Below are 13103 nucleotides of genomic sequence, written 5' to 3'. Positions count from 1 at the left end.
TGTCTATCAATTTTCACCCCTTCCATTGCTTCTACCTTTTCCACGTCTACCGATATTTTGTCAGCATCCACCTCCTTAGTAAACACCGATACAAAGTACTTATTGAGTATTCTAGCCTTGCCCTGTACCTCTAAGCATATATCACCTTCTTTGTCTCTAATAGGCCATACCCTGCCCTACCTTTTCGTGGTATAGTGCATTGAAGCATCAATGCATTGCACCACCACATTGCTAACAGTTCATACATTCAAGTTTTTAACACTGAAAGGCAGCCGGAGGCAGAATCAGGGCTATGACTCCTATATTCACTGGGAATCTGATATGTGGGATTGCCCTCTCAGCCTCCTTCCTCAGGACCATGATTTATCCCGAGTTGTGGACCTGTACTGGTCAGTGAACATAATGAGCACAGGCCTACCCCAGCATCTGAATCTCTAGTGAAAATGCACTATCAAAATTATATGGTCAATGGAACTAAATATCTGCTTCAGATTGAGATTCAGGATCATAGGGATTGACAGAAATGGTGAAATACTCAATGGGACATAATGGTTTCAGCATTGCTGGGACCGTGGAAATGTTCTCTGTGGAATAATGGAAGTAAAGTAAAGATGATATTCAGTAGCTGCAGAATTTATTGTCAAGATATTTGGCCCTGAATTTGCGGTCAGAGGCTTCCCGCAGGGAAATGCCTCCGATATTCAAATAAAATGCCCGCGTACCTGGTGGCCCGGGAGGTACAGAGACTCGCGCTCCTGGGCCTCTTTGGGTACCCGCGAGTAGAGGTCCACGTATCCCAGAGGTGCAGGCGGTTCGCAAGCACCCCATGGATCACGTGGGCTGGCCCAACAAATGAAAGAAGGGAATCCCCATTCATGCTTATGGGGATTCCGTATGTACAGCATCCCCATAGGCATGAACGGGACTACCCCAAAAAATACATGTACACATCAAATAATTTTTTTAAATTACATATTTAAAATTAATTAAAATGCCATTTAATTAAATATTTAAAACAAAAGTTAAATTTTTTGAAAATTAAATTTAAATGTTTTAAAGGGACTTTAAATAACCTTACTTTATTGTACCTTACTTTTTTTAAAACTCTTACACTGGTAAAGTTACGCCTGCATAAAGTTACCAGGCGTAAGAATTTCACGGGCATTCACTGGGCAGATCTCCACCCGCGGATGCCCTTTTCCTGGGGATGCATTGGATCTGTCAAGAAGATTCTTGACAGATTGCAAGTTCTGGGTTTTCGTGCGCGAAAACCCGGAACTTGCGCGGCCCTTACAGGCGAGTACGCACCTCATACACACCCGTAAGGGCTGCAAATTACGGGCCAATACCTACAGGAAACTTTGTGATATCCGGCACCGACGAGACCAAGCTGTTGCCGTCCCACCAAAACTGCCGGACAAACCAGCGCTAATGTTAAAACATACGGAAGCTTTTGAGCTCCATATCTAGCAACAAACCCTGTTGCTTACCAGCTTCTAAACAGTCGGCCGTAGCTTGCAAGCATCTCTGTAGCTAAGCAACAGCTTTAGCTAGACCTTGCAGAGCCTGACTAGTGAAAAAAAAGCAACAAAAAGAAAAAAAACTTACTGAACCGACTCCTGAATTTTGCCGGTGGCTCGAGCATTCCGGACAGTTAACCTCTGGATAAACCAAAGTTTCCTGTAATTGGGATAGAATCCATGTTAGAGCAGATTATACATGGTGTTTGGAAGGCAGACTGAATGACTTTTTCTTGTTTTGTGCTTTCTTATATCCTTGTGTCATACATAAAGGACGAGGGTAACTGTCTATTTTTCCTGGTGCCTTAGGGAATCTCTCCCAATGACCAGTTATTTTTTAAAAAGCTTTGGTTTCAAATTTGGATCATTCATGCTTTGAGTGGTCCTAATGTGAAATGCAGAAGGCGGGTGACGTTTGAAATTTCCACTGAGGATCTGCCTGTTTAACCTGGCCCTTTCCCAATTTTTGATTCTGATAACGATTTGGTTACTTTTGTAAAAGCTTAGATTTTGTGCAGAGCCATGCTGTCTGAAATCTGCAGCATTTAAGCCATTCCATAATTTGGTACTTTTAATGGCCCAAATATAAAGCAAGGAATTTAAATTTCTGTACTTACCTGATCTATACAAAGTCTATCCTACCAGATGTCAGGGCAGGCAAATAGATTCCAGTGCAGATATCGTACGTGCTGTTTCTCCGCCGACATACCATTAGCATCTTTCCACACAGTGTAACTTCTGTAATGTTCTATGTCTTTTAATTGCATGCCGCACATTCCAGCGTTAATGAAAATGTCTTACTCTCAACACATTAGTTATGATATTCTCAGATATGGCTAGTTTGGATGAGCCAACACTGACCTGTGGCTGAATCCCAGGACCTGGCTGTACTCTCACCACCTGATAGTCTACAGTCATTATGATTCTCTATTAGACAAAGGAATAGTCTTATTTTACGATAACTGTTGAATCTCGGCTGAAAGGAAATGTTAACACACAAACACTTGTCTGCAACAATATAAGCTGCATAGAGGTATGGCTGTGCCATTGCTTCCCACAAAAATTTAAAAAGCAAATGAAATATTTTTCCCTTTTAAAATGTATTTGTTTATGTTCCCCTCGACCTTTAGGATTTACCACCCACCACTAGACTCCCTCCTTCAGCCATGAAGGCTAGATTAGCTGCACCACTTCTTCATTATCACTGTCAATGGCCCAGAAATTCGGGTCGGTGGCTTCCCGCGGGTGCAAGCCTCCGACCTGCACTTACCTAGCGCGCCGACTGTTGTGCTGTGGGCCCGCGTGGGATTCCGATTCTGGGCCTCCGCCAACTGCCGGCGTGCAGTGCTTGCGTATCCCAGGGGCGCAGTTAGTTCGAAGCATCCCCTGGGATCACGTGGGCCATGGAGAGCCAATGGTAGCAGGGAATGCCCATTCATAAATTTGACAGGAAGTGCTGTCAAATCTATAAATACAAATCAGCCCCAAAACATCACTAAAACTTCAAATAAATTTTTTTTTAATCACATTTTTAAAATAACTATAAATTACATAAAATAACTATTTTAAACAATAATTTAAATTTTTGAAAAAATTAATTACAGTTTCTAACAGGGCTAAAAATAAACTTACAGAATCACAGACAGAATCACAGAAACGCCACAATGCAGATAGAGGCCATTTCGACCCATCGAGCCTGCACCGACACATATCCCACCCGATCCCCGTAACCCCTACACCAACACATATCCCACCCTATCCCCGTAACCCCACGTATTTAATCCCCCTAACACTAAGGGTCAAATTATGATAGCCAATCAACCTAACCTGCACATCTTTGGACTGTGGGAGGAAACCGGAGCACCCGGAGGAAACCCACGCAAACACGGGGAGAATGTGCAAACTCCACACAGACAGTCGCCCGAGGCCGGATTCGAACCCGGGTCCCTGGCGCTGTGAGGCATTTAAAGTATTTAAAAATAATAAACCTGTGGGAAAAATGTTTTAATTTTACTTAATTCACCACTTATAGCTTGTTAAAAGCAGGCCTTGCGACTGCTTTTTAAAAGCGTAGCTCCTGGAGACTTACCCTTCCGGAGAAACCTTCAAAGAAAACGGAAGTTCCAGGCGAACGCGCTGCCTCTCCGGCACATGCATTCGACCTGTGAACCCCTTCCTTTAAGGGAACGGAATTTCCGGTTTCCCGCGCATGCGCAGTGCATGTACGAAACCGGCACTTTCGTTGGGCCTACGCGTGAGTACCCTGCGTGTACTCACCCGTGGGGACCCGAGTTTCTGGGCCAATATTCCATGATGAACTTCAAGAGATAGGCTGGATTGTACGCTCCCAGCTTTACCTCCCACCCCCTGACCTGGTGAAGTGGTCCCCCACTCTGTTTTATAGAAGCAGCCTAAGGAGGGTTAACAGAACGTGTCAATTTAGGGAAATCAAGTTCATTGGCTAAAGAACCGGAGCCAAGATGCGATTGCTTTTTTACGCAGCGAGTTGTTATGATCTGGACTGCGCTGCCTGAAAGGGTGGATGAAGCAGATTCAATAGTAACTTTCAAAAGGATAAATACTTGAAACGGAAAATTTTTTTAGGCCTATGGGGAATGAGTGGAAATAATTGGCCAGCTCTTTCAAAGAGCCGGCACGGGCACGGTGGGCTGAATGGCCTCCTTCTGTGTAAGATTCTATATGATTCTAAGTTTAAATTCATTAAATTCTGGCTCTGTACTCAGGTCTTCTGATTAAGAATTAGGTTTCTAGTGTTACAACTTTGGATTCTCTTCCTTTTTCTTTTAAGATTCAACATATTAAGGAAGTGCAAGTTTTATTAGTGCAATAGTGGCACGCAAGGCAGTTAAAATAACTAGAAAATTATAAAATAAGGAAGCATCATAGAAATCCATGTCATTGACAAAGGTTCAAAATAGGACATATTTTATTCATCTTCCATCTTAAACTTGAAGAAATGTTTGAAATCAAAGATGGTGATCCACTATTTAGTAATTATAACCATCTTTCAGCAAACACTTCTAAGCCTGTTCTAAATATTTATACCAGTTGATATATTTCTGTCAGAAACCCCACGGAATACTGAAGTTGTATTTCTCCAAGGCCAATGGAATTGGATCTTACGCAGTCAACTTGATCTGTTGGTCCAGGTTATGTAAGACTTGCGTGTTGGATGCAGGGAAGATTTGTCCAGCGTGATCTCCCCCATTCCCCCCTCCTAACCCCCACACATAAAGCTAAGCTGATTTGCCCATAAGACTTCATACTTCTCTAGGTGTTTTACAACACTCTTCTTCAGGACAGCTTCTAACCTGCTAACCCACTAAAGATGTCAGGCCCGGTCGGTAATTACTGTAGTAATCCCTGTCAGTAATCCTGGAATATGCACTGGCAGTATGGAGCCTCACCCACCAGCATAGCACACTGGAAAATCACGAGCAGCACACCTGCGGTTTTCTGATATGAGTTAGCGTCAGGAAAGGTCCATGGTCGCCAATCCTCTTCTTAGGCAGTCCCTCGGAACCGAGGATGACTTGCTTCCACATTAAAAATGAGTTTGCAGGTGATTTTGCAGTCCAATGCGGGACCTACAGAGTCTGTCACAGGTGGGGCAGACGGTGGTTGAAGGGGTGGGTGGGTGGGGTGCTTGGGTTGACGTGCGCTCCTTGCGCTGCCTGTGCTTGGCTTCCGCTTGCTCCCGGTGAAGAGACTCGAGGTGTTCGGCGCCTTCCCGGATGCTTCTCCTCCACCTTGTGTGGTCTTGGGCCAGGGATTCCCAGGTGTCGGTGGGGCTTTGAGGGTGTCCTTGAAGCGTTTCCTCTGCCCACCTGGGGCTCTCTTGCCGTGCCGGAGCTCCGAGTAGAGCGCTTGTTTTGGGTCGCCAGTACGTGCTCAACAACAACAACATCAACAACAACTCAGGAAATGGGTCCCAGCATATAAGTCTTTAGATATTACATTCAAACTCATTACATGAAACAGAGTTTGAAGCTGTAGTTAGCAGTGCTGAATTGAATGTTTCATACCACGGTGAAAAAATAAATATTATTTTCCAATCTAATAGACATCAGAGCTGTAGAGACAAAGGTAGGAATGACAGCGGTGAGAGACAAAGACCAAGGGTTAGAACGTTCCCCTGTCAGTGGCCCCGCTAATGAGATGTTTTTTGAACTTCGTTGCTTATTCCAAATGTATCAGAAAAAAACAAAATGAAAGTTGTTACTTGCTCTGAAATCTGATGCTTGGACATTATGACGTGCCACAGAGGGATTAAATCTTTCATTTTCAGTTAACTTTATGAAACCAGGCCTGTTAAAATGATTCACATCTTGTGAAGCTCAGACTGTGGAAGAAGCACATTAAATACAAGTGATGGTCCTTTTGAATACTGAAAGCTGTTTGGGCTGAAAGGTGTCAATGACCAGCAATGTGGTGGAAGTGATGTCTATCTGAATGGAACCATGGGGAGAGACGGGAGAAAGAGTATCAGGTTACAATAGGGAAATAAAACATGCAAACATAATAACAGGTTACAGGAATGCAAACATCTTAAAAGGTGTAATAGAGTCCAATCAGTGACTCTTTGTATATATTGATTTGCCATAATGAGATATTATCTAGTCTCCGTTTGGCAACACCATGCAGTCACATACTCACTAATGTTTAATCAAGTGTGAGAGATTGCAATCCCTCGTGATCCATTTAAGGTATAAATCAGATTTAAATAATAAAAGAATGTTCTGCAGTGGATGATATATTTCTGGACTCATCTATGACTTACCAATTTACACTGGAACAACACTGCATGCTTAGAATATGTACCACAATTCAGAAAATATACATCTTGGACTGGCAAAATAAGATCTGGACTTTAGAACCAAACATTAACTGCCCATCCATTTAAATTAGTGATGAGCCATGCCTGTCATTAGAAAATTAAGAGGCATTCGTTGCATTTGCATGGGCATGGGAATACCCCTTTAGAACTCCAAAGTCCAATACATGTTTAAACTATCAATCGTACTTGTCCGTGATGCTGTTGCAATGCAGTTTTTACGGGCTCACCATTTCCTCCTCAATATGGAAATTAGTCGACTGTTATTGCAATTCTCCAGCCATTCAGCCTCATTAGTGAAAAACAGAAAGTTCAAACAGACCTCAATGGCAGAATGTAAACTAAATATTCTATGAATTAAACAAGTAAATTGAAAACAAATGTTGCTTCAGCTCTGAGATTGTGTTTGTGAGTTAAAAAAAGTGTATAAAATAACATTTGCCCACAGGTTATAATTAAACTTATTCTACAGGCTGTACAAAACAATCAGGAAAGTATTACTGCAGCAATAGAAAGTTATAGAAGTGGCCATTAGCACAACAGATACATTTTACATATAGTGGTGGTTTTCTTAGACTTTACATGATCAGTAAGTGTCGGAGTGACATATTCCAGTGAATAAATATAAAACTTGGCTGTGATTGTAGCCTAGTAACTACAAGCCTGGTGAACTGGGCTCATGACTGAGAAATCAAAACGCCAAGCATGTATATCAACAAAATATTGGGGCAGACAACCTGTGACTACTTTGTCGTGAAGCTGAGAGAACGTAAGAAATAGGAGCAGGAGGAGGCCACATGGCCCATCGAGCCTGCTCCACCATTCAATAAGATCATGGCTGATCCTCTACCTCAACTCCACTTTCTTCCCCATCCCCATATCTCTTGATTCCCTTAGTGTCCAAAAATCTATCGATCTCAGTCTTGAATATACTCGACTACTGAGCATCCACAACCCTCTGGGGTAGAGAATTTCAAAGATTCACAATCCTCTGTGTGAAGAAATTTCTCCTCATCTCAGTCCTAAATGGCCGACCCCTTATCCTGTGACTATGCCCCTTAGTTCTAGACTCTCCAGCCAGGGGAAACCGCCTATCAAGCTCTCTAAGAATTTTATGCATGCAGAGTTCACTGCACTAGTAAATTCGTGCTACTGAGAAGATCTAAGATCTACTTCAAGATGTCCAAACTAAATTTACCATTTAATGATCAACATATATGGAGGATAAAAACAGAAAATACTAGAAATACTCAGCAGGTCAGGCAGCATCTGTGGAGCGAGAAACAGAGTTAATGTTTCAGGTTGGTGACCCTTCGTCAGTACTGGAAAAAGTTAGAGATGTAACAGATTTTTAAGCAAGTGTAGGGGCAGGGAAAGGGGGGAGGGGAGGAAAGAACAAAAGGAAAGGTCTGTGATAGGGTGGAAGGCAGGAGAGATTAAATGACAAAAGGGATGATGGTGCAAAGCAAAAGGAGATGGTAATGGGACAAGTTAAGAAATAAAAGATGAGTCTAGATGAGGTGTAAATGGGAATGGCAGAATCATCAACAGCTGTCATGTGTAAAAAAAAATAGAGGCAGAGATTATGATCTGAAATTGTTGAACTCGATGTTGAGTCCAGAAGGCTGTAAAGTGCCTAATCGAAAGATGAGGTGCTGTTCCTCGAGCTTACGTTGAGCTTCGTTGGAACAGTGTAAGAGGCCGAGGATGGAGAGGTCAGAGTGGGAGTGGAGCGGAGAATTAAAGTGACAGGCGACCGGAAGCTCGGGGTCACGCTTACAGACTGAATGGAGGTGTTCCGCAAAGCAGTCACCCAATCTGCGTTTGGTCTCCCAGTGTAGAGGAGACCGCAGCGTGAGCACCAAATACAGTATACTAAATTGCAAGAAGTACAAGTAAATCACTGTTTCACCTGGAAGGAGTGTTTGGGGCCCTGTACAGTGAGAAGGGAGGTGGTAGTGGCAGCACGGTGGCATAGTGGTTAGCACTGTTGCCTCACAGCGCCAGGGACCCGGGTTCAAATCCGGCCTCGGGTGACTGTCTGTGTGGAGTTTGCACATTCTCCCCGTGTTTGCGTGGGTTTCCTCCGGGTGCTCCGGTTTCCTCCCACAGTCCAAAGATGTGCGGGTTAGGTTGATTGGCCATGATAAAAATTGGCCCTTAGTGTTAGGGGGGATTAAATATGTGGGGTTACGGGGATAGGGCTTGGGTGGGATGGCTGTCGGTGTAGGGACCGGGTGCTAGGGTTTGGATGATCAGCCATGATCTCGTTGAATGGCGGAGCAGGCTCGAAGGGCCGAATGGCCTACTCCTGCTCCTAGTTTCTATGTTTCTATGTAAAAGGGCAGGTGCCGTGGGAAGGGGAGGGGGTGTTGGGGGTGATTGAGGAGTGGACCAGGGTGTCACGGTGGGAGCAGTCCCTTCGGAATACTGAAAGGGGCGGGGAAGATGTGTTTATTGGTGGGATCACACTGGTGGGGCAGAAATAGCAGAGGATGATCCATTGACTGGAGACTGGTGAGGTGAAAGGTGAGGACAAGAGGAACCCTATCATGGTTCTGGGAGGAAGGGGAAGGGGTGAGAGCAGAAGTGCGGGAAATAGAATGGACACGGTCAAGGGCCATGTCAACCACGGTAGAGGGGAATCCTCAGTTGAGGAAAAAGGAAGACATGTCGGAAGCACTAGTATGGAAGGTGGCATCGTCAGCAGATGCAACGGAGACGGAAAAACTGGGAGAATAGAATAGAGTCCTTACAGGAAGCGGGATGGGAGGAAGTGTAGTTCAGCTGGCTGTGGGAGTCAGTGGACTTACAGTGAATGTTTGTCAATAGCCTATCCCCAGAAATGGAACAGAGGAAGGTAAGTGAAGAGTCGGAGATGCATCATGTGAAGGTGAGGGAAGGTTGGAAATTGGAAGCAAAGTGAATTAAATTTTCTCGTTCAGGGCGAGAGCAGGAAACGGCACCAATACAGTCATGGAGGATCAGGTTGAATTCTTAGTGTCAGCCTTGGCTCAGTGGTAGCTCTCTCACCTCTGAGTCAGTTAGGGGTTCAAGCCCCGATCCAGAGACCTGAGCACATAATGTGGGCTGATACTCCAGTGCAGTGCTGAGGGAGTGCTGCACTGTCGGAGGTGCCACCTTTCAGATGAGACGTTAAACCAAGGTCCTGTCTGCCCTCTCAGGTGGTTGTAAAAGATCCCATGACACTATTTGAAGAAGAGCAGGGGAGCTCTCCCTGGTGCCCTGGCCAATATTTATCCCTCAACCAACATCACTAAAACATATTATCTGGCCATTATCTCATTGCTCTTTGTGGGACCTTGCTGTGTGCAAATTGGCTGCCAGGTTTCCTGCATTATGTCATTCACTACACTGAATAAAGTACTTCATTGGCTGTAAAGGGATGTCCTGAGGTCATGAAAGACACTATATAAATACAAGTTATTTCTTACTTGGGATGGAATCACAACAAATACGACTAGTGAGTAAGGCATTGTCCAGGAAAGTCACAGGGGCAGTCAGGTCACAAATCACGCAGGCCTACCCTGTATGTCGTTATAACACTTCTCTGTGCACAAGCACCATCATGTAACTGTTCAACAGCAGCTTTCGGGAACGCCCAGCCAGAAAAGTAGCGGTGGGATTTGTTCACTCTTACTATATTAGCTGGCTTCTCTGCTTGCATTACAAAGTTCACCTTTTTATATATTCATTAAAAAGCAAACCTTTTGGACATTTTTGTTTGCTTGTTGCTGGCAGTGATTATGGATTAATATCGAGCTTGCTGAATACTCAAGGAACTCAGGAATCCATGTCTTTAAAATTTATCGATGGAACACCCCAAATTGAGATTTCTAGGTAACATTGCTAATACGTAGCTAATGCTAACTATGGTTTCTGCCTTTTACAGGTTGTGTCGTTTTGTGATGTGGATCAAAGTAAGATAGCGAAGGGCTTCTACACTCATCAAGAGTCAAAGGTTGGAATCCCTCTTTGCAAATACTGTTTTATTACACTCCAAGGTGTGGCAGAAGCACCTGCACAACACCACAGCAACCCCCCCCCCCCCCACATCCCTCCATTTCAACTGTTCGTGTCACTGAAGTCTTTAAGCAGCAATACTGCAGTGTACAGTTATTTTTCTGTAACTCTATATGGCTTTTAAAGAGCTGGATTTCCAGGGACCTACAGAGTGATAGAGTGTGGGTTTATCCCACGATTTCCCCATAAACCGAGTTCCCAATCCCAGTTTCGGGAGGTGGGGCGGGAAGCAGAATCTTCCCACAAGCAGCACTTCATCTCTTCCTCAGCTTTGTTCCCTGTGATCTGCTGGTATTCACGACTCACATGCTGTATAAAGAAACGTGACATATACTGGCATGAAAAAGCAACACACTGTTTATTGCAAGAAAATATACTGTACTATAGTGGTATATGACATTGCCCTCTAATCTACAGCAAATTATTTTCCAATGAGCCTGTGGTTATGAGATCACTAAGGGCTATTGACATCTTCCGTGAGTCCCTTTTGGTACTGGACTGAGATATTAGAGTACTCCTGAAATGGTAAGATGTGGAATTTTCATTTTTTTAAATCTCAATTTTAGCCTAAAATCCCATGTGCTTTCTCTCGCATTGTCAACACCATCTATTCTGAAACCCTCAGTTTGATTACAGCTTTTTAATTAATACCCAAGTGTCCATTATTACCACTGTGCATGTATACTGATAGCTTAATCCTGGGTAACTGGATAGGTGGGTGGGGGGGGGGGGGGGGGGAATTGAAATAGATGCTTCACTTAGTACTTAGTCAGGAGGGGTTATAAAAACAATACAGATTAATGATAGACAGATAATGATGTAATTGACACTTAACTAAACTAATAGCTCACAGTAATATCATTGCACGAGTTGGTCAGAGTTACTGGCTCCCGCAGGTTTAACCCTTTGAGTACCGGAATTCCTTTGTGACTTAGGGTTTACTTACAAGTTTAGTGCCAGTGCAATGGGGCTTCAGCTTCACATCGATGTTAAACTTTCTGTAGCATAAATCAGGTGTTTAGGCCCGAAGAGATGCCACAAACAGTTGAATGAGACCCCCTCCGCCAGGGAGTCTCACTTTACTTCACGGCAGTGTTTCTATGTTTCTATGTGTCCTTGACTCCAGACTCAGACTGCATCTACACTATAACTGCAATGTCATTGCAAAGTGCAACTATCTTGTGCCGACACTACAGATGCAACACAAGTGCATCCCTACACATTTTGTGGCCTAGTGCCTTTAGAGCTGGACTTCCACGATGAGAACCCTGGCTAAAATCCCTGCCTCAACTGACATTCAGTTGGATTTCCTGGATGGCTGAGTTTCTCTGGGTCACAGACAGGCCACCTGATAAAGTGTTTCCTGATGACAGAATATTCCATGTAAAGGAAGAAACTGCTAATTGAATCTTTTCTAATTCACATCTGTAAGGGACAAAACTAGTACTTGGCACCAACTTGCATGCAGAACTTGCCTTGTATCATGACTGCAGATACAGCACGGTGGCATAGTGGTTAGCACTGTTGCCTCACAGCGCCAGGGACCCGGGTTCGAATCTGGCCTCGGGTGACTGTCTGTGTGGAGTTTGCACATTCTCCCCGTGTTTGCGTGGGTTTTCTCCGGGTGCTCCGGTTTCCTCCCACAGTCCAAAAGATGTGCGGGTTAGGTTGATTGGCTATGATAAAAATTGACCCTTAGTGTTAGGGGGATTAAATACGTGGGGTTACGGGGATAGGGTGGGATATGTGTTGGTGTAGGGGTTACGGGGATCGGGTGGGATATGTGTCGGTGCAGGCTCGATGGGCCGAAATGGCCTCTATCTGCACTGTGGGGATTCTGTGATTCTGTGATATGCAGATACATTACATACAATGACCATCGGTTTTACCTACGGACAGCATGCTGGTATATTGTAATGATTTGATAATCCTACTCTCACATCCTCTTTTGTTCTGGCCAGTGGGCTTATCAACTGTTTCCACATGCATTTTACTCTAGGTTTTCCTTTTTTATTCATACAGAATGTATCTCTTCACAATAGTGAATTTTCTGTGTAAATACAGTTTTGTCAATTTTTTCTTCAAAATAAAAGATTGTGCCACTGTGAGATAACCCACCTAGAGTTCCTGGTGTAAAACGTGAGCTGCAGTAACCTCAAGAGGTGGTTAGTGATGGGCTTAAAGCTCCTGAACACTTCATGAAATCAGGGAATAGTGCAGCACAGAAGGCAGCCACTCGGCCCATCGACCCTGCACAGGCTCTTTCGAAGAGCAATCCAGTTAGTCCCACTCCCCTGCTCTTTCCCCGTATCGCTGCAATTTTCTCTACAAGTATTTATCCAATTCCCTTTTGAAGGCTACTATTGAATCTGTATCCACCACCCTATCAGGCAGTGCATTCCAAATCCTAACCACTCGTTGCGTAAAAATGTTTTTCCTCCTGCCTCCTGTGGTTCTTTTGCCAATCACCTTAAATCTGCATCCTCTCGTTATCGACCCTCCACCCATTGGAAACAGTTTCTCTTTATTTACTTCATGATCCTTCATGATTTTAAACACCTCTATCAAATCTTCTCTTAGCCTTCTCTGCTCCAAGGAGAACAACCCCAGCTTCTCCAGTCTATCCACGTAACTGTAATCCCTCATCCCTGGAATCACTCGGTAAATATTCCTGCATGATCAAA

The 13103-nt window shown here is 44.0% G+C and overlaps 1 protein-coding gene across 2 annotated transcripts in view; it reads left to right on the top strand.

The window, feature by feature from the left end:
* Positions 1 to 13103, top strand: part of qtgal (queuosine-tRNA galactosyltransferase) — a 449903-nt gene that overhangs the window by 397205 nt on the left and 39595 nt on the right. For both annotated transcript variants that reach the window (XR_015073069.1, XM_085963430.1), the window contains exon 10: positions 10289 to 10357. Coding sequence is in view for 1 of the 2 variants with exons in the window: in XM_085963430.1 (XP_085819556.1) it covers positions 10289 to 10357 (69 nt within the window). In the remaining variant the exon portion in view is untranslated. The remainder of the gene's footprint in view (positions 1 to 10288; positions 10358 to 13103) is intronic.

This window comes from Somniosus microcephalus, chromosome 21 (genome assembly GCF_052327205.1).
Source record: "Somniosus microcephalus isolate GS21.2 chromosome 21, FLI_Smic_1.0, whole genome shotgun sequence".
Classification (NCBI taxonomy): domain Eukaryota; kingdom Metazoa; phylum Chordata; class Chondrichthyes; order Squaliformes; family Somniosidae; genus Somniosus; species Somniosus microcephalus.
This window is presented reverse-complemented; position numbering and strand designations above follow the sequence as displayed.